Source organism: Schistocerca piceifrons, chromosome 3 (genome assembly GCF_021461385.2).
Source record: "Schistocerca piceifrons isolate TAMUIC-IGC-003096 chromosome 3, iqSchPice1.1, whole genome shotgun sequence".
Classification (NCBI taxonomy): Eukaryota; Metazoa; Arthropoda; class Insecta; order Orthoptera; family Acrididae; genus Schistocerca; species Schistocerca piceifrons.
In genome coordinates, this window is record NC_060140.1 from 503652468 (window position 1) to 503675677 (window position 23210).

Here is a 23210-nt window from a genome sequence, read left to right on the forward strand (position 1 = left end):
TCTGATTTATCAGTAACAAAAATATGTTTACTACGAACTGAAAGACCTGAGTCGAAACAAGGCCTCCGGAGTAGACAACATTCCATTAGAACTATTGACAGCCTTGGGAGAGCCAGTCCTAACAAAACTCTACCATCTGGTGAGCAAGATATATGAGACAGGTGAAGTACCCTCAGACTTCAAGAAGAATATAATAATTCCAATCCCAAAGAAAGCAGGTGTTGACAGATGTGAAAATTACCGAACTATGAGTTTAATAAGTCACAGGTGCAAAATACTAACGCGAATTCTTTACAGACGAATGGAAAAACTGGTAGAAGCCGACCTCTGGGAAGATGAGTTTGGATTCCGTAGAAATGTTGGAACACGTGAGGCAATACTGACACTACGACTTTTCTTAGAAGAAACCTACGTTTCTAGCATTTGTGGACTTAGAGAAAGCTTTTGACAATGTTGATTGGAATACTCTCTTTCAAATTCTGAAGGTGGCAGGGGTAAAATACAGGAAGTGAAAGGCTATTTGCAATTTGTACAAAAAGCAGATGGCAGTCATACGAGTCGAGGGATATGAAAGGGAAGCAGTGGTTGGGAAGGGAGTGAGACAGGGTTGTACCCTATCCCCAATGTTATTCAATCTGTATATTGAGCAAGCAATAAAGGAAACAAAAGAAAAGTTTGGAGTAGGTTTTAAAATCCATGGAGAAGAAAGAAAAAATGTGAGGTTCGCCGACGACATTGTAATTCTGTCAAAGACAGCAAAGGACTTGGAAGAGCAGTTGAACGGAATGGACAGTGTCTTGTAAGGAGGGTATAAGATGAACATCAACAAAAGCAAAATGAGGATAATGGAATGTAGTCGAATTAAGTTGGCTGATGCTGAGGGAATTAGATTAGGAAATGAGACACTTAAAGTAGTAAAGGAATTTTGCTATTTGGGGAGCAAAATAACTGAAGATGGTCGAAGTAGAGAGGATATAAAATGTAGACTGGCAATGGCAAGGAAATCGTTTCTGAAGAAGAAAAATTTGTTTGCATCGAGTATAGATTTAAATGTCAGGAAGTCGTTTCTGAAAGTATTTGTATGGAGTGTAGCCATGTATGGAAGTGAAACGTGGATGATAAATAGTTTAGACAAGAAGAGAATAGAAGCTTTCGAAACGTGGTGCTACAGAAAAATGCTGAAGATTAGGTGCATAGATCACATAACTAAGGTATTGAGTAGAATTGGGGAGAAGAGGAGCTTGTGGCACAACTTGACTAGAAGAAGGGATCGGTTGGTAGGACATGTTCTGAGACATCGAGGGATCACCAATTTAGTATTGGAGGGCAGGGTGGAGGGTAGAAATCGTAGAGGGAGACCAAGAGATGAATACACTAAGGAGATTCAGAAGGATGTAGGCTGCAGTAGGTACTGGAAGATGGAGAAGCTTACACAGGATAGAGTAGCATGGAAAGCTGCATCAAACCAGTCTCAGGACTGAAGACCACAACAATAACTGACCTTATATCGTCGGCCTTGTGCTGCTGACCAGACACTTTTTTCACAACTGACCATATGGTTTTAATTTTAGCCTGTGAGTTAGTTATTCTATTTAAGTACAGATACTCTTTGCCTTCCTAATAACATTTTTAAGCACCTTACAGTACTGTTTTTAATGGGCTACTGTAGCTTGATTGTGACTACTTCTAACATTTTGGTATAATTACCGCTTTGTTCTACATGATATGCTTATCCCACTAGTCAACCACCCAGGCTGCCTTTTACTGCTAGTACCCCGTTCAGAACATTCCAGTGGAAAGCAACTCTAAAAGAGCATGACAAATGGGTTAAGGAAAACATTATATTTGTCATCTATGTTATTGGCACTACAAACATCATGCCACTCCTGTTCCTTGATGAGTTTTAAAAAACTCTTTGTAACATTACGAGTCAAGATAGCTGTAACGGAACTCGAATAGCGTAAAGTTATTGTTAAAAATGCACACCGCATGATTTGTTACGATTTGGTTGGTCATAATAATAGTGACATGCTTTTGAATACCATTAAAATATAACGGCGATACCTGTTTAGTGTTATTGGATAACATGTAATAAATTAATGAGTAAGGTAGCCGATCCGCAATGCTGTGACTAATACTCCACTGTTACATCTTCCGAGACTTGATCAAGATTTTTATATTGCTGCGGATGCTTCTGAAACAGGATTGGGTGCCACTCTTTTCCAGATGGACAATTCAGAAGATATCAGTGCCATCAAAATAAATGGGTTTGCCAGCAGAACACTCTCTAGCTGCGAACATGCGTATTGTACTACTGAATTGGAAGTACTGGCTGTGGTCTGGTCCCTTAGAAAGTTTCGCTATTTTGTATATGGAAAGAAGATCATTGTATTCTGCGACCACAAAGCTTTATCTTTTATTTTAACAGGAAGGATGTTCCATTCACGTTTAACCCAGTGGGCCTTGCTACTGCAAGAATATGATATTACACTCAAATACATCAGAGAGAAAGACAACATCATAGCCGATGCTCTTTCAAGACTACCAAAAAGAAAGAATGACGACGAGTGTGGAGAACGGACTATTGACTTTAAAGTCATGAATTTATCAAGGCAATATTGTGAGAGGCAGATTTCACAGCTATGTCAAAGTCTTCCACAACTGCAAGAAGATGATAAGTTGTGGAAAGCCATTAGACATGCTGTTGAAAGCAAAACGCTAAGTCACTCTCAAGAACAGTATCAATTAAAATCCGGAATATTGTGTCGGAGGAAGGATGAAGAAGATGTTTGGAAAGTTTGTGTTCCAAATAAATATTTAGAATCACTAGTGTGGTACACTCACTTGAATTGGGGTCATTTTGGTGCCGCTAAATGTACAGCCAAAATAGAACAATACTGCTATCATCCAAATTTGGGACGTCTAGCTACAAATATTCTTAAGAAGTGCAAAATATGTCAGAAGGCAAAACCCATAAACTATTGTCGGAAGATAGAATTACATCCGATCATCCCACAACCACCTTTAATGTTGGTGTCATGTGAGGTCTGTGGGCCATGTCCCATGACACGTGGACGGTTCAAATATGTTTTGGCTTTCTATGATCTCTTTTCAAAATATGTGAAATTATATCCTTTGAAAAATCTCCACGTTCGACCCATGTTACGCAAATTTATCAACAACTATATAACTGAGCTCGGCAAACCTATAATGATCTTGACAGACAACGCTGCTTATTATACAAGCAAAGTATGGAGAGACACTATGAAAGAACAAGGAATCCAGCACATTTACATCTCAAGATTTTACCCTTGTGGAAATCCGGTTGAGAGAATCTTCCGAGAGTTGAACCGATTTTTACGGACGTACATACCCAAACAACATTATAAATGGATCGATTGGATTTATGAATTTGAGAAAGTGTATAATGACTTACCACACTTATCGACAGGTTATTCACCTAACCAAATAGTATTTGGTGAAAGTATTGTGCCAGAATGGATGAAGAAATTACCTGCGATAGAACAAAAGATTACCAAGAAAGAAGATATGGTGAAGAAGGTCTACGAAAACCTGAAGCATCAAGCACAATTGAGAAAAACCCGTTTTGATAAAAATGTGAAGAAAGTAGTCACATATGATGTAGGGGAAGAAATTTTATTGAGAAATCACCCAAAAGCTTCAACCAGGAAAAGAATGAATAAGAAATGGCAATATTTATATACAGGTCCATACAAAATAATGAAAATGCGTCATGAAGGGAGCTACCTCCTGGCAGATTGTGATACTGATGTAATTAAGGGCTTGTTCCCTCACATAGACCTGAAGAAGTATTATCAATAATGAGCAAAATATAGATTCAAGAAACACTGAATGATACCAAGACTACACTCAGAGTGGACTAAATAAAAGCACCAGTGGATAAATACATACTTATACTAACTTACAAAGAAAATTAAAGAATGTACCGACGATTTCCATGAGATACCTTCTTGGTATCAGCAACAATGACGACGCTGAAATACGATTTATCCTCTCACCGAACAGTGAGGATGGATGATTTAAAAGTGGAATTAACAGGAAAAGAAAAGGACCCAATCCTCTCTGGTTAAACAAGTGGCCTGATAAGGGTTTTGGCCTGGGATGCCAATCGTCGAACCCGGCTGTGATCCCTGCCTTGCACAGTCGGTTGAAGAACTGAGGGCTTCATCCAAGAAAAAAAATGTGGTGTGAATATGAAGTGATTAGTGTGAAGTGTTTCTAAGACAACCTATAAACAAATGTTGAATTTAGTTAAGGGCATTTTGTCTAGGCCCATTAACTCAACTTTAATATTGTAGAATGTATGTACTGACTAGTTGAGTGAATCTGAGAGTGAGTGTATTTGCCAAAACAAATACCCTCTCCTGTCACAGTACACAAAAAAATAAGCCTGTTCTGTCTGGAACCCTCTTCAAGACATCACAGTCTGGGGGGCCGTGTAATGTTAAGAGTCAAGATAGCTGTAACGGAACTTGAATAGCGCAAAGTTATCGTTAAAAATGCACGCCGCGCGATTTGTTACGATTTGGTCAGTCATAATAATAGTAACATGCTTTTGAATACCATTAAAATATAACAGCGATACATGTTTAGTGTTATTGGAAATAATATGTAGTAAATTAATGATTAATATAATGGAAGGAAACATTCCACGTGGGAAAAATTATATATAAATACAAAGATGAGGTGACTTACCAAACAAAAACGCTGGCAGGTCGATAGACACACAAACAAACACAAACATACACACAAAATTCAAGCTTTCGCAACAAATTGTTGCCTCATCAGGAAAGAGTCATTCCAATCCCGGGAGCGGAAAGACTTACCTTAGGGGGAAAAAAGGACAGGTATACACTCGCACACACGCACATATCCATCCACACATACAGACACAAGCAGACATATTTAAATATGTCTGCTTGTGTCTGTATGTGTGGATGGATATGTGCGTGTGTGCGAGTGTATACCTGTCCTTTTTTCCCCCTAAGGTAAGTCTTTCCGCTCCCGGGATTGGAATGACTCCTTACCCTCTCCTTTAAAACCCACTTCCTTTCGTCTTCCCCTCTCCTTCCCTCTTTCCTGATGAGGCAACAATTTGTTGCGAAAGCTTGAATTTTGTGTGTATGTTTGTGTTTGTTTGTGTGTCTATCGACCTGCCAGCGTTTTTGTTTGGTAAGTCACCTCATCTTTGTATTTATATAAAATTAATGAGTAAGGTAGCCGATCCTATAAGAAGAGGTAAAATTGGGCATATTAAGGTGTTTTGCTTTATATCGACTAAGCCGATGATATGGCGTCTTTTTATTCCGTTTACTCTTAGAAAAAAAACAAGTAAAGAAGTGCTAATTGTGCGTTGTGAAAAATATAGGGGCGAATTTTAAATAACTACAGTGTATAATCAGGCTAACAAATGGACATTCAGTTACGCGAAATAACGGATAGCGAAGTGTGGTCATTAAACTGAGTACACCTACAGGGCGGTCAATTCCGGGATAAGTCTATTCGCATCTCACGAGGGATGCGGTATTGAGACCGTTTTTTAATTATATTGCGGAGAGTGGGCTTCAATTTATAAAAAGGAGAAAAGCTGTATCTTTATCATTGACTGTTGGTGTCAAGCAACCAAAACTGTTCATCAAAGGGTTTCGGTGAGTGAGTGGTGAATGCGAAATGAAACTGTGAACGAAGTTATGTTAAATAAAGCAGAAGAGACAAGACAGTTTGGTCGTATCTGTTATTATTCCATAAACTGTAACATTTCTTCTCGTTGTACGAAGTCTTTATAGATGATCGTTATGACAATTTGCTTTGAAGGGATCTCGTTAAGAGTTAAGTTTTGGGGACCTGGTCAAGAGGGGATAGTTCGTAGATCTTAACTACTGCAGCTATTCTGGAATCAGGTGCTACCGTGACCGTTGTGTGTTGTCAATGGCTTAAGATCATCATATCTCATGCTCTAAGATCAACGCGCCTTTCCTCTTGGTATAACGGTGTCTCACGGTAACAACGACAACGCCGACAGCGAAGGATGATACGGTAGATCTCTATTGCTGTTGGATTAACTTTCCTACGTAGTTTGCAATTATATGTGACAATGGTTTCAGTACAAAAGCCTTTCAGTGTTAAAAGTTCTGCATCATGGTCTGAAGGCCATTCACCCTTTTCCTCTAACAGAATGCCCATCTAGTAATGGAGAATGGATAAAAATATTGTCTATGTCTGTTCTACTATTCCCATGCACTCTGTTTGGAAAAAACACAGCCTGCATCACATCATAAGAATTTAGAAGATCTACCAACATCCTTTTTCTTGCACAATTATATACAAAATTAATATTGAAGTCACCACATATAATTAATTTCGGGTACTTCCTATAAAGGGAATCAAGAACCCTCTCTAGCTTGAGTAGAAATGGTCGGAAGTAAAGAGTTAGGGGACCTATAAACAACAAAAATTAGAAGTTAAGTTTCACTAAATTCAACTGCCCCTGCACAGCAATCAAATATCTGTTCAGTGCAGTGCAGAGATACGTCTGTGGACTCAAATGAAATACTGTTTTTTTACGTTCATGGCCACTGTCCCACCCCGCAAGGAACTCCTTGAAAAACAGCCAGCTAATCTGTATCCTGGTAAAGAAATCATCTGTATTGTCAAATTGTTTAAGTGGTGCTCCAATATACCAATAATTTCACAGTCAACATATATAAGCAGTTCACTAACATTCTTTCTTCCCTCACATGATGGGATATTATCCAGGTACTTAAACTCTTTACACACTTTGATGAGATGTTTGTCATTGTCCAGGTTATTTCCCCTCTTCTTCACAACAAAAATAAAAATAATTTTGAAAGCCAAACAACTTCCTTAGCATGTAAGATATATCTTCTTCATCATTTGCTGCAGTGACCAGATTGTCAGCACAGAAAAGTGTATACAAACACTGGTTACGTACTAAAATCCCCATGCCCAAGAACTTTCTACACTGTGGATTCAGTGCCTTCCATGCACATACATCTTAAAGAGGGTGTGAAACAGGCAACATCCTTGCTTCAGTCCTTTAGATATTCTGAAGGCCACTCTAGAAATTTATTTCTCTGCTTTAATGAGATATTCTGCTGACTTGTAGAGGTTTATGATGCTTCTTACATCAAGTTTTGGCAGTGCCCCTGACCACAGCATCTTGAACAATACCTTTAGTGACATTGTGTCATATGTTTTCTCAAGGTTTATGAAAACCAAATGACTGCTTAGGTTCCTTTTCAATCTTTCCTTGATGATCTGTCTTAGGGTAAAGTTGTTACCTACACATGATCTTCCTCTTCTAATTCTAATACTCAATTTCACTACAATAACTATCATATTTTTCATGTATTAACACCTAAGTGTCTGGGAAATATTTTGAACATTAAGGTTATGGTCTGTTGTTGAACCAGCAATTATATTTAACATTGGACTTTCTCTTCAGCAGACGAAAGCAAATGAACACCTTATAACATTAATTATGATACATAAATATGTAAACTTTCTCTAAGAAATTCTATTCGTTTACAGACCAATAAATGAAGAAGAAAATTACACCAAACTTCATCTCAGAAAAGTTATAAAGTAAATATAATCATATAACTGAAATAAATAAGTCCATTTTCCAGGTCTGTGACTGGTAATGTGAGTCACGCCTCATCTGTAATGATATTTTGATGCCATCTAAATTAACTATTCTAGCCTCCTCCCAGATCAGGAGAGAGAATGCATCCAAAATATTTCTCATTGACCTTTCCCACAATTCTCCTCAGAATGTACCGTGCATATACATAACAGAGAACATCTGATGCAGCACATAATTCACTGATGATAAACTTTCCTCCTTCAATCAGTGATAAACAAGAAGACAGCTTACTTAGCATGTCCAAGTAATTATAATGTAATTTTTCTGTCATGTAAGCCGTAAAGTACACACAATTATGATCCTCAGTCTTAAAACACAAACACACAATAATGCCACTCACACTATCATCAGATACTCTATTTTAAAAGTTCAGATCACCAGTATCGTATTCTTTATATCTGAAATATTTTTCAAAGATAGGTTTCCTCTCGATCATAGTTACTTTTATGTTCCTTTTATCTTTTTGCATGATAAATTGTAATGATGTGAAACAAGTCATCTTACATTCACATCACACATTAATTTGTAAGAAAGCCTACATGATGAATTGTAAGTTTTTTATTTTTTTAAAATCTTGTGAATCAGTTCACTAAGATACACAAATGGTATTTGGAATTCCATTCCACCTATTCCTGTTGTAAGTGTTGAAGATTAAAATTAATTTTAGCCATCGTTCTGCTTGACCTTTGGGTAACATTTCCTTAAATTGCATCAGAAATGTCACGAGATGTGTAGGGTCATCTGGTTTGAAATTTATAAATTCCTTCTGGTGTACTACAGTATCGTCCAAAGAATTGGTGATTGTGCTAGTAAACTCAACATTCTGTTGGGGGTGATTGTAGGTAATGCGTAATTCCCAGCCCCGGGTCATAACCCTTGGTACAGGCCATGCCCAGGGAGGGGTGATTGTCTGAGCTTCTACCTTCCCAAATTGCTGATTGGTCCCTATGTCTGTCAGGAGTTGTGACCTGAGGTGTGAACAATCACCTAAGGTGGGTGCACCCCCTTGTGAAGGGGGCCACCAGTTGGAAGGAGCACGCCATCGGAGACACTGGCAAGCGTGGGGGGATTTTCTCGCAGTGAGCCAATCATCTTCACAATCAACGTCTACGAAACATTAATGGAATGAAGCTAACAATTCAGAGACCCTTCCAGCTGCACAACGGTTCCTTGTGATCTCACGTACTGAAGATGGTCAGTCCTTTGCAACAGTAAATCCATTTATTACTCAGAAACATGTTGATGCCGTTGCCGGTTCTGTGAAATCCTGCTCTAATTTACGGAATTGCACTTTGCTCTTGGAGACCACTTCTAATTCTCAATCACAACTACTGTCTGCTGCCTCGCTTCTCCATGGCTACCCTGTTTGTGTCGAGGCCCATAGAACTTTGCACTCTTCCCGTGGTGTTTTTTACACTAGGCTGCTCCATGGTCTGACCAAGGCCAAAATCCAATCTTACCTTTCTGATCAGGGTGTCATTGCCGTCCATCGGGTGATGAACAAGGTGGATTCCTCATTAGTGCCCACCCACACTCTTTTCCTTACCTTTGATAGAGTTGTGCTTCCATCCAAGATCAAAGCAGGCTATGAAATTATCACAGTCCGACCGTACATTCCGAACCCAAAGCACTGTTACCAGTGTCATCATTTCAGCCACACTAAAACATCTTATCGACACCCAGCCAAATGTGTAACCTGCGCTAGGGATGTGCATGAGGATGATTGTCCGCCTCCTTCTCCCCGCTTTATCAACTGCAGCGGCAGCCATGTCGCCTCCTGTCGGGATTTTCCCACCTATCTCAATGAGCAAGCTGTCCAGTAGATCTGCATAAAGGAAAAAGTGCCTCACCCAGTTACTTGCAAGTTATTGGCTAGTCGCAAACCCTGTGTTCTCCCGTCTGACACTTATACTTCTGTTCTTGTTACCTCTTGCTCCAAGAAGAACATGGCCACGCAAATATGCAGCGTCAAATTCAGCTGTGAGGTTATGAAATCGCCCGGTGTCAATATAGCATTGTTATCCCCCTGTCCATCTGTGCAAGAAGCCATCAAACTTCTCGCCTCAAGGGGCAAAGGCAAGCCATCAAACTCTCGCCTCAAAGGGCGAAGCCACCAGCTACACAACCGGTAGGCCGGAAAGCACAGAGTAGAAGTCCTGTGAAGACTTCCTACATCACTCCAGTCAAACTACACCCGAGTCTTCCTCTGCTAACCGGAAAGGCTTGAAGAAGTCCAACAAAGGCAAACGGTCTTCTCCTTTGCCGTCTCGAAGATCCTCTTCGATGGTGTTGCCACATGATACCTTAGCCCGGTGAGCCTCCATGACGCCAGTGCACACCACCAACCATTTTTCTATGTTGGACTCCACAGACTGACAGCACAAGCGTGCCAGTGCTTCCGTAGATTTCGTGGAGCAGGAGCCTCCTGCTTCTGTGCCCTGTAGCAGCGAGTCTTCGGCTGTCACTCAGCAGCAGCTGAGGTGACACCCCTTCATTTCTTCTTCATCATGACTCTCCTCCAATGGACCGTTTGCGGCCTTCGGCCCCACAAAGAGGATTTATGGCTGCTTTTAGCACCGCAGCATCCCCTTGTACTCTGCCTTCAGAAAATAAAATTGCTTCCTTACGACTGGTTTGAGCTTTTACATATCTTCCCGGTTCGTTTTGACCTTCCCCCTTAGGTCAGCATCCCATCTCATGGGGGCTTCTTGCTGCTCATAGGGGATGACCTTAGTCAACCCATCTCCCTGGTTACCTGTCTTCAAGCTGTTGCTGTTCACCTTTTCCTTCCCCACCTGACTTTCTCCCTCTGTACCATTTATGTACCTCCATCCTTCGATGTCACCAGGGCAGACTTCCTTCAGCTTATTGGGCAGCCACCTCCCCCATTTCTGCTACTCGGTGACTTTAATGCACGTCATCCCCTTTGGGGTTCTCCCAGAAGGTATTCAAGAGGTGTCCTCTTGGCTGATCATTTTAATCGATTCAACCTCTTCTGCCTTAACACTGGAGCACCCACTTTTTCCTTTCTGACTCCTCGCACACCTATTCCCATTTGGACCTATCCTTCTACACTGCCCAGCTCTCCCATTGTCTTGAGTGGTCTGTTCTTTCTGACACCTACTCGAGTGACCTTTTCCCATATGCTATCCATTTTCTGATTCCTACCCCACCTGTGTGCGCATCCAAATGACAGCTTACTAAGCTTGACTGACGGCTTTACTCCTCCCTGGTGACCTTCGATGAACAAGATTTCCCCAGTTGTGATGACCAGGTGAAAGATCTCACAGATGTTATCCTTACCTCTGCAGAATGTTCCAGTCCTTCCACTTCCTCTTTACCATGCCGTGTCCCAGTCCCTCGGTGGACTGAGGCATGGCATGACGCAATTCGCCTGCGGAGATGTGCTCTCCGCGTTTTTAACCATCATCCTTCGATGACAAACTGCATTCATTATGAACAGATGCATGCAAAGTGTTGTGTTCGTCAGGATAGCAAAAAAGCTAGCTGTATTTCATTCACTAATTCTTTTAGCAGTTCCGCCCCTTCCTCTGTTGTGTGGGCCAACCTCCAACGGCCATCTGGGGCCAACATCCATTCACCAATTTCCGGACTGAAAGTAGCAGACAGTGTCATTGTATTATCAACCTGCCTTCCTCCATCGGAAACGAGTGGAGGAGGTTCGGGCGATACCCTTCTCTTCTTAGAATCATGAGTGCTTCAATTCCATCTTTACAGTTAGGAAGCTAGATCATACTCTGTTCATCCCAATCCTCTGCTCCAGGGCCAGATGCTGTCCACATTCAGATATTGCAGCTCCTTTCTCTTGCGCGCAAACATTTTCTGCTTAATACATACAACTGCATCTTGGCAGAGGGCACATTTCCCAGATGTTGGCATGAAGCCACCATTATACCCATACCTAAGCCCTGTAAGGCCAAAAACCTTCCTTCCAGCTACCATTCCATCTCTCTTACCAGCTGTGTTTGCTAGGTGATGGAATGTATGATTCATGTTCAGCTGGTACGATGGCTCAAGTCATTTACTAATGACTGCACAGTGTGGATTTTGAGCTCACCGTTCTGCAGTTGACCATCTTGTAACTTTGTCCACCCATGTCATGAATGGTTTTCTGTGGAAATCCCAGACTGTGGCAGTGTTTTTTGATTTGGAGAACCTGCTGGAGAACTGGTATCATCCTCCTCTTTACACATGGGGCTTCCATGGCTGCCTGCCCTTTTTCTTTCAGGAAGTTTTAAAAGACCAAGTTTTCAAGGTGCGTGTGGGTTCCATCTTGTTGGACTCCTTTATCCAGGAAACCGGTGTGCCTCAGCGTTCCGTCCTGAGCGTCATCCTCTTTGCTATTGCCATTAACCCTATAATGACCTTTCTCCCGCCAGGCATCTCCGGCTCCCTTTTTGTTGACAATTTTGCCATCTGTTGCAGTTCTCCATGGACCTATCTCACTGAGCGTCGTTATCAGCGATGTTTCAATCGTCTTTATTCCTGGAACAACGACAATGGCTCTCACTTTTTCACTGAGAAAACTGTCTCAGGGTATATACGACCTGGAACAACCGGGAGATTTGGGAAAAACATGGGAATTTTTTCATCTGGGAGAAAACCGGGAAAAACCCGAGATATTTTTAGAATTCCAGGAATTCTTCATTGTTTTAGTTTTCAGTTAAATTTTTGTAATTTTGACTGGTAAGAACTGATACTCTATCAAAGGATATTATTGTATCCCGTTACTTCAGAATAATACTACAGCAATAAAACGTAAACGAGAGAAAAAAACGAAAATAACTTACATTGCAAAAGAAATGCGCCATATGCAAGCGTCTGCCAATTGAAAAGGTGTCAAAGGCTTTAGGAAGACTTCATAACAACAAATTGCCTCGAATGAGCAGGAAGTCGCAACTGTTTACATTCGATTTGTTTTAGCAGCTACGCGTATGCGCAGTTGATTCACGTTTGAGTAGTAGATTCTCACACTTCTGGCTACAGGAATGTGGCTGTTGGCTGTGCAAGCAGTCGCAGCAAGCAGCTAGATGCTACTGGGAAAAGGGGGATTCATATTCTTGAGGAAAAAAACTTGTTTCACAAAGCGCCTAGCATCCAGCGCACGTTTGTCTATCGATTATTCATATGATTTTGAAAAGCTTCCCTGTTGGTTTTTGAACATTTTTGAACACATTTGAAGTTGATTTCTGAATGAATCATAAGTTGACTTTTGAATAGTGTACATGATGTCTCTGTCAGGAGGATCCTCGTCACATCTAGAAAGGGGACGGGGCTATACGAGATAAGGGAGTAAAGCCGAATGGATGAATGCCAGTCGCTGTCTGATTATGTGGTTGATTGAGTTTGCGAATGATCAGTGTTGTTATAATTACTAGCGAAATCCATAGATTCAGACTACCAGAATGGAAATAAACGACTGACAGGATAACAGGTGGGAAAGATTACGTATTATCTTCTCGGTGTATCCAAGAAAACGAAATTTTGACAGAAAATGTTTGGCGGGACCGCTACACTAGTAAGGACCAGTAGTACAGTCCCTGGCCAGCAGCCGCTTAAGTTCTATTCTGGAAGTAATGCGGAAAACGTGTTGTTCGAATACCTAATAACGCCTAACCGGAAAATAATTGCGGGATAACTAAACCCGTGAATCTGGCAGGGTTAGTGAAGTTAATCGGCAAACAAATTTTGACAATGGCAGGAATAGCTACAGAATTGGTGATGGCAAGATCGATTGTTAGAACAAGGAAGGAGAAGAAATGGGGACATCACACAAATTATGGAACAATAAGAAGATTCCAAATTTATATAAAAATTTCGTAATACTACTTTTCAATTTCATGCTTGAGAAGCTGGTGCGCATGAATGGAAATGTGAAACTATTTCCTAACATACAGCTTTTTGCTTGCAGCAGTCCTAATAGGCATTTGATATTGGTACTTCGTGGATTATATTCTGTCGTGTTATAAAAGTGGCCATTTGTGCCAAAACAGTCTCGTTCATTTGTTGTGTTACAAAATTGCTACCGTATTAGAAAGGCCTATTTTGTTTTATCTAGCAGACAGTGACAGAATAGACATAATCAGATTGAGAAACCACACAAGTCTTGGGTATTATTTGTATTAACAGGTTTTTCAGTATTAGATAACGACATTTCGATTTTTCATGTAGCAAAACGTTTGACGAACTTTGATGAGGTAATAGATTCTTTCTCAGAAAGGAATAAAGCTGCAACAAGATTAGAGAGAAAAAATGCTAGGAACTAAGGTTTGAAGAAATGTGTAATTTCTTGCTTATCTCTTGTCAGTATTGGTTTTATATATCCTACATTTAATTTTATGTCACACAAAAGAGCAAGTTATTAACTAATAGGCAATAAAGAGTTCAGATTTTCTCAAGAGTTCTTATTCTGTCGATTACAAATAATCCCATCCGCTATTAATTGAGAGTTTTTTAAAATCTTTTTTTGAAAAAAGACGGGCAGGCTGTCAAACCGGCCGACTGGGAGCAGGAGAGGCACCATCGGACATTTCAGTTTCCACTCTCCTGAATGTAGTTTGGACGTGCGGTAGAAAAATGCTTTATGAAGAGGCGTGGCACTGCACTTTGGCATACTTAAGACCAAATAATATGTCTTACATTTCCTCGAATACATATGTTTTATGTTTCAGACTTTTCCGAAAGATGTGCGCTGTAAGATGAACATATTTTGAAAATTCGAATTTCTTAGTATTGACCCGGTTCGCAAATGTCATACATCCGGGGCTGATGCACACAGCAGCCTGAGTTATAGTGGGTAGACTCCACGTGACCCATGTTTACATTTAGTGATATTGCTGTTTCTCCTTCGTTTACTCCCACGTCAAATGAAAACAAAATGGATATATGTAGCCGGGGGCTATCAAGTGAATTAAAACACATTCACATAATTATGGAAGGCTAAAATATGTCATTACTTTCAGATTTTATTTTATTTCCACCTTTCGGACAGTCTAATTGGCTTGCGGTACAATAAAGTTGTTTTTGTCTGTTTGCTAAAGAAATTTGACTTCCGTTAACCTTTTCCGCAGAGGCAGTCAATGTATTTGAAACGAAATGTTTATTTTCACAGTGCTGGCTAGTTTCAACTGTTCGCTGCATTTCAAATGCACGTTTTCATTTTCTAGAACGTATGGCATTATGCCATAACAAAGAACCAAACATGATATAATATAGTGTTGGTGCTCCAAGAAAATTTACATCCCAAAAACCACACTGAAATGCTTAATATCAGGTCGAGGTCTACTTCATTGGGAATCTGGACATACGAATGTGCACTTTAAATGTGCAAATTTTAATATGGTTCACGAAATTCCGATGCTCTTGGAGTATCCTCTGATGTCTTGTTTCTTTTATGACATAATGTATGATCTTTGAATGTTTTACACGTAAGTACATATAGGCTTCCTACGTCATGATAGCTACCCAAGCGCGGTGTCGCCTGTTATCTGCGCTCTCTGGCAACTGCTGAAACGAACGTATTTCCAACAGGCCGTGGGAAAATATTGCGAATAGTGGTTTGAAAAGCATTACTTTCGAAGTAAATACCCGAACTATGTGCAAGAATGTACCATGAATTTATTAAATCACGGAGCGTTTGACTCTCATTTAAAAATCAACTCTTTGATGACGAGCCATTTAGAAGAATTTCGAACCCTGAAGATCAGACATTTATGCCATTATTAAAAATTTTACTGGCACGTTTGTGTGACATATCTTAAAGTGTAACACCGCGCAGTATATGAGAAAGCTTAGCTTGTCTTGCAGCTCGAGACCAATATTATATGTGAAAGCTTTGCTTTTCTTGTAGCAACACTATGTATATTAATTTAAACTATTAACTTTCCCTGTTTGTGTGTTCATGCTACTTAACAGTGATGTTGCTGTTGCCTGACTACATCACGTGTCTTAAACTCTGAATATCCTCTGTCATCGGCTGGCGAGATCACGTGACATGAGCTACTAACGACTTACAAAAGCGCATCGAAATCTCAATTTCAATGATTTGGAAAGTAACATGCTGTGTTTGGTGGAATTCCAATGTATACTTTTGTAATACGAAAATATGCAGCTTACATGTTGCTGCACATCAAAGATTTTTTCAAAACGTGTCTTTTTCCCTGAGTTTTGTTTTCTAAAGTGCCGGGAAATAGTACGCCTGTGTAAAAAAAAAACCATAACCATTCAAAGGATTGATAAGGGAAAATATACTGTCACCAGGGAGAAAGTGTGTTTTTAACTGGGAAATCTCTGGAAATTTTTTTTCCTTGTCCACGTATACACCCTGTGTCTGTATGAATTTCTGGTGGTACAATGGTTTCTCCTACCATTGTGGGCCTGTTGCTCTTCTGTTCATTGAAACTATGAAATTCTTGAGGCTCTTTCTTGATAGGAAAATCTCTTGGTCCTCCCGTGTGTCTTAAACTGGCACAGCCCGCTGTACGTAATCCCTCAATGTCCTATGTAACCTCAGTGGTACTTTCTGGGGTGCCGATCGAACCACCCTCGTGCGTTTGTACTGGTCCTGTGTCTGTTTGAAACTAGACTATGTAGTCTGGGAGACGAGTCTTTGGTATTGACAGCTCGGTAGCATCTTTCCGTTGCCTAGCGACCGCAGGCAGGCAGCCAATGACGGCCTGACTTTGAGCGGGTAGCAAGCGCCACGTTGCCGCTCTGAAACCCGGTCGCGCGCGCTTATGAAACTTACCAGTGTCTCGCGTGCAGGCGGTGCGGTCGTTCGTCGTTTGTCTGAAGTTGAATTCGCAGTTTATTTCGTTTTTGTTGTTTTTAGTGTTTCTTTGTTTATGTTTTGTTGTAAACAATGTCTAGTGCGGTGGGTAGTACCAGCCCAACACAAGAAGTGAAACGGAGGAAGAAAAGTGTGCTACACACCCAGGCCCGTGAATTCGTGTGCTCTGTGAGGGATTACTTTGAGAAAGAAAAGGACAAAGGTGGGCCCTTAATTCTTGTTGTTCAGGTTGTGAAGAGAACTGCAGCAGCATTGAAAATAAGTAAGAACACTGTTGTAAAGATAGGGAAAGAACAGTATAGTGTAGATTGTGACGAGAGTGGCACAACAAAGCTGCACACACCAGGACAGAAGCGACCGAGAAATAAGCAGGTGACAGCTTTGGACGATTTTCAGAAAGACGCTATTCGTCGTCATATATACAGGTATTATAAGAGAAGGGAACATCCCACTCTATCTAAATTACTGGTGTCGCTTCAGAAAGACGATCTTTTTAAAGGGAGCAAATTTTCGTTGCGTACATTGTTGAAAGACATAGGCTTGAGCTATTCACTGTTTAACAGACGCAAAATATTAATGGAAAGGACAGATGTAGTTGCATGGCGGTGCAGATTTCTGCGCAGGATCATGGGTGCGGAATTCGAAAGTATAGTGTGGTTAGATGAAACTTGGGTCAATGCCAGCCATTCTTTACGCAGAGGCTGGAATGATGGGACGCCCGAGGGGACAATGGCAGTGCCTGTTGGCAAAGGAGGGCGTATTATTGTCTTACATGCAGGAACATCGAAAGGTTTTGTGCCAAACTGCTTGAAAATGTTTCGGTCAAAAAAGACGAGAGATTACCATGAAGAAATGAACAGTGTAGTATTTCAAGAATGGTTCGAGACATCGGTTATGACGAATCTGACAAGTCCATCAGTGATTGTTATGGACAATGCGCCTTATCATTCTGTTGTTCACGATAAGGCACCAACCTTGGCAACAAAAGAAGACGATATCATTCAGTGGTTGAAACGGCGAAAAGTAGATTTCAGAGAAGATTTAAGGAAGGCGGAACTGCTCGAAATTGTGGCACAAAAGAAACCTCAATTTCCAACATATGTAATTGACGAGATTGCTAAAAGGCACGGGCATGAAATCGTTCGGCTTTCTCCATACCACTGTCACTTCAATGCTATTGAAGGAGTGTGGGCGCAGATAAAAAATTACATTGCTGCAAACAATACAAAATTCACGATCTCTGAAGTGGAAACTCTCCTTCCAGCAGCTATCAATAAAGTGACAAGCGAGACGTGGGCTAAAATTGTAAACAGCACTGCAAGTGCCATCAGAGAGGCGGCCAAAACCGAAGGGGTTGTGGAAGAATGCATCGAAAATTTAATTATACATCTGGGAGAGAGCAGTGATAGTTCGAGTAGTGCTGAGGAAGACAATGTCAAATCAGATTCTGACAGTGATGTGAGTGGTGTTTTTCCATTACAGTAACTACAACGTATTCAGGAATGTAAGGAGGGAGTTTGCTATCAATCTACAACCAGATCATCATATTGTGAGTACTTTCTTCAGATTATAACTCCTAATACACTGACCAATTATTCTGTAGCTTGTAGTACAACAAATTAATAATGCTAATACTTAACAATGGAAACCAAAACTGCTAATGTTCAACAACTTGCGAAAATAGTTTTCATTTCCGTTGTGAAGTTTAACAAATAACTTCATTATGTTTCAGCATCTGAGATACTTGTACTAAATAGCTCTTATCAGTTTTCGAGTTAATATATTTGAAGCATCAACTTTAAATAAATTCACGCGTACCAATACGACTGGTATTTTGTCTCGCTTTTATTTCTGCTGCTAGAGAATGCGTGTAGCAGACAGGGCGCCGCGTGCTGTGAGCCACGTTCGGCAACAGCGCCGTCTGCCCGCCGGAACTGTCAGTACCAATCACTCGTCTCACGGACTATGGGTGCTTTGTTTATGTGTCTGCACGTCCATCTCTCTTACACTGTCTTAACACTATCCACCATTGTGGTATCCATTTGGCCACTGGCACCTTTTACACTAGCCTGGTTGAAAGTCTGTATGCTGAAGCTGCAGAACTACCATTGCCCTACTGCCATGACTTTCCGCGCAGCAGGTATGCATGCCATTTGTCCACCATGTGCGGCCACCCATCCTGCCGCCTCCTTCGATAATTCCTTTGATCACCAGTAGGGGGAGTGTTCCTCTTCTCTGTTACCTCCTGGAGTCCGCTTTCGGCACTTGCTCCGGCAGCTTTCACCACCTTGGCTTTGTGAAGCAGCCCATGTTAACCTTGGCCTTTATTTGCTTCCTAAGGATACTACTCCAGCCTTACTCTATTGCCCACAGTTTCACGACCTTTGCATGGAACTTCGCGATAGTACATTTGTGTGCACTGATGTCTCGGAGTGACCTTGGCGCCAGGTGTGCCTTCATCATTGGTGCCCATGTTTCGATATTGGCTTTTGGCACACTGCTCAATATTTACAGCCAAGCTCTTCACTCTGTATCAGGCCACGGAGTACATCTGGCGACACAGACTTTTCAGTTGTGTCATCTGCTCAAACTCACTCAGTGCCCTTTGAAGTGTTATGTGCACAATACACCGCCCATCCCGTAGTGCAGTGGGTCCAGGAAAACTGTCACTTACTCGCTCTTGGTGGAGCCACTGTGATGTTTATGTGGGTTCCTGGTAACATTGGTCCGCCAGGAAACGTGGCTGCTGACTCTGCTGCCAGTGCTGCAGTCCTCATACCTCAGCCCACTGGTTCCTATATTCCCTCCAGTGATTTCTGTGTTGCCATCTGTCAGGAGGTGGTGTCCCTTTGGCATTGTCATTGATCCTCCCTTCATGGGAATAAGATCCGGATTATTAAGCCTCTCACAGCACCTTGGACCACCTCCACTTGGCCCTCTTGCCAGGTGGAGGTCATTTTAACTAGGTTGCATATTGGGCACTGGTTTTTTGCCATCGTCGTTTGATAAGTGGTGCTCCTCCACCACTTTGTACACATTGTGCCCAAGTTTTAACTGTGCGCCACTTTCTGATGGAATGCCTATTTTTTAATCGTTTACCTTCTCACATGGGTTTGCCATCTGAGTTATCGGCCATTTTAGCAAATGACGCGTGGGCTGTCGACTGCGTTTTAGTTTTTATCTGTAAAAGCAATATGGTGAAGGCCATTTAATTTTTAGTTTTGGACTTCCGTTTCTGTACAGTGTCTTTTGTAGCCCTTTCTCTAAGACCCTGTTTTTAGCTGTCTTCTCTTACGTCAGTTGGGATTGATGTATAGTCATTTTTTAACCCCTCTCTGACTTCTTGTTCTTTAATTTTGACTTGGGCACAGATGACCCCAGTTGTTTTTGTGCCCTAAAACAAAACAAACAATTCTCTTGTACCTTTGGTTAATCTCATTCTGATAGGTGTTTTTCCAAACTGATCACAGTATTTGTGGCACTAAATATTTCATCGAAATTTCTATTTTCTTCTAATGCCCCTATATACCATGCATATCTGAAGATTTGATCATAAAATCTCATGTACCTCTTTTAAACTCCACATTGACTTTGTTTTCTTCTGGGTTACAACATTAATTAATTTTGGCATGTAACGTCATAGGTAAATCTAAGATCTACACTAGAAAGTTTATCCAATTTTGTGTTTATCTCACTATATTTTGTTTTAAATCTGTCATGTTATTTGATAACTCTACTGTATTGACTTCAGTAGTATTTGTTAACCCTTCTTAGTTTTCTACAGTATCATTTAAAGAATCAGGTGTAGTGATGAAAAATTCAACTGTAGCTTGTACTTTCTGCTCAACTAATGCTTGTTTCCATTCCTTCAAACTACTTAAGGTATTCGGGTTAATAGTTATTACAAAAATTTCTGTGCTATGTCGTAATGCCTTTTCACATTGTCGTGTACCTGAAATTTGGTTATTTATCCTTTACAGATTACAAGAGGAAGACTTAACTAGTTCAATATGTAGCTTTTTAGGTAATTTTACCAAGGTTTTTTCCTATTTTAGAAATGGTATCTACTTTCATGGGTACTTCCTCTAATGCTTGGCCATGGTTTATGATATTAATTTTTAAATCCTTTCTTTGTCTTTGAAGTGTAGTAATACTTCATTTAAAGTGTAGTAATACTTCATTTAATTCTACCACTTGATTTTTGCTACTATTCTTTAATCCCTCCATTTGACTTTTGGTAGTTCTAATTTAGCAAATAAGGCCACAAGTTTTCCCTACATTTTGTGAGTATTGTCAGACATACAGTAAGAACAGTAGTATGCCTGATAAATTACTTTAAAATGTCATTACACAGTTTTAACCCCACTGCACAACACTACAAACGTATATATCTACAGTTCCACCCACCAAGTCACTAAAAAAAAATCTCAGCTTGGGGCTTTTTACAGCTGATTTAATGGGGCACACTGGTAGCTGTACTGCACTGCTAATGCATTGCATCTGGGCAAAGCAGTGTCGTGATCAGCCACTGTGCTTCTATTGCAAGTTACCTGACTGACTGCTGTCCTGTGAAGCGAAGCCACAGAGGTGTTGCGCTGGTTGGCTGCTGCAAAATCTTCCTCAGTGATTGCTGCTGTGCCTGCAGCCTCATAATCAGCATGCTGAAACTTCGTTTCGCCGACATACTGTTTCTTGACTGATATGTCAATGTTTATGTCAACACATACATATTTCTTGTTGACCTGGTTGCTCTGGTTTGCTAATACCGTATACTTCCTTTGTTGTGATGATTCACACTTACTCGTTTTTTTACCAGATCACAGAATTTCTTCTTAAATACAGTAATTAAATTGGGGGACACTACGGCATGTGCTCATCTGTGTCATCTTTGTTCTTTACTTTGGGTTGCTGTAGGCATCATCATACATAATCTTCCTTTATTTCAAGAAAATGCTTTTATCATAACAAAAGCTCTCTTGCTTCAGTGCCTTTTATCCCCGTCACTCCATTTGGGTGCCAAAGTGAAATGTTAGGGCTCTGTTTATGGGTTGTAACTGAACCAATGACTCCATGAACAATCTGTCACCCTGATGGCAATGAGCAAATATACTTCATTAAAGATTCATGGTTGCCTTTTGTTTTCTGGATGCTATGGACCTGTTACGCTGTGCCACTACTTGTACCATGCAACTTCTTTGTCATCTGCAGAAAATTGAAGGCAGTAAGAGAGCTCATGTCTATGTCAGCTTGTTACAAAATGATGTGACTACCTTCTTAGAGAACTCTTTAGTACAGGGTGCGCCAGCATTCATAGTAGGATATAAAAACACACCATCAGGCAGCAACTGTAATTTATTTATTACCTCTTATGTCAAGTAATAGTTTAAGGTATGCCATTTATTTTCCTGCGCAGGAGAGCTTCTGTAAAGTTTGGAAGGTAGGAGACGAGGTACTGGCAGAAGTAAAGCTGTGAGTACCGGGCGTGAGTCGTGCTTCGGTAGCTCAGTTGGTAGAGCACTTGCCCGCGAAAGGCAAAGGTCCCGAGTTCGAGTCTCGGTCGGGCACACAGTTTTAATCTGCCAGGAAGTTTCAAAATTACTTATGTTTGGGGCCTTGGGGCACATTGTACACATGATAATTACCTGAGACCACTAATATTTGCCTCTGGTACTCCATTCAGTGAGGTCCATGGTGAAAATATTATTAAAAAACCCATAAATGACTGAATGTGTGTGGTTTTCTTTTTTTTTTAGTTGAAGTGTCAGAAATTTGTAATATCATAGATTACCCCCCCCCCCCCCCCCCCCTTCCCCAACTTCATATGGCTTTCATGGCATGTTAGTTTGTTTTTAAGAGTATTTTTGTTGCTCATTGGATGTATTCTTCACTCTTATTTATGTGTTCTAAGGATTATCAATTAATGTTGCAGCATACCAAGAATACATAGCTCTTCATTTGCCATCATTTCCGGAGCAAGTTAATCCTGATGGACAGATTTTGCCTGCTTTAATTACTACTAACGCATTCTTACTGCACTGTCAGTGTGATGTGTTACCATCAGCGAGAAGCCTCAAGAAATGGCCTCAGCAATTTTCGGATTGTTTGCTTGATGGTGCAAGACAAAATTCTCATGCACCTGGTGTGGAGTCGGTACCACGAGCCCGAGCAGGACCCAAACCACCAGTGAAGCAAAAGCCAGCATTCTTACAGGTAACTTAATGATTATTATTTTAAAAATTATTCTGGGAAACTAAAACGTGAAACACATTATTGCAAAAAATGGGAAGTTCAGGTTGGAATCTCAGCAGCACAGTGTGTATCAAAAAGAATCCTCCAATTTGACACGTCTATGTTCCTGAAACTAATAAGTATATACCATGAATTTTGTTTTTTGATGAACGGGAAACTCAAAAAGTTTTTTTTTTTCCCCCCTCTGCATACCTTTTCATAAGTGTTCAGTATGTCACCCTTGAGATTCACAGCATATGACAGTGTGGTATTCAAATTGTTTCCACACTGCAGCAAGCAAGTCTTGAGTTACAACTTAACACAGCTGCTGTAATGCGATTTCTCAGTTCATTTATTGTTGTCGGTAACAGAGGCACACAGACAGAGTATTTTGTAAACTCCTACAAGAAATAATCACATACAATCAGGTCCAATGACCTTAGAGGCCAGTAACCAGTAATGTAA

The 23210-nt window shown here is 40.7% G+C and overlaps 1 protein-coding gene across 3 annotated transcripts in view; it reads left to right on the plus strand.

Moving 5' to 3' along the window:
• The window catches only part of LOC124787971 (coiled-coil domain-containing protein 22 homolog), a 199111-nt gene that overhangs the window by 101602 nt on the left and 74299 nt on the right, over positions 1 to 23210 (plus strand). For all 3 annotated transcript variants that reach the window (XM_047254978.1, XM_047254980.1, XM_047254979.1), the window contains exon 5: positions 22447 to 22727. In XM_047254978.1, coding sequence (XP_047110934.1) covers positions 22447 to 22727 — 281 coding nt within the window. The remainder of the gene's footprint in view (positions 1 to 22446; positions 22728 to 23210) is intronic.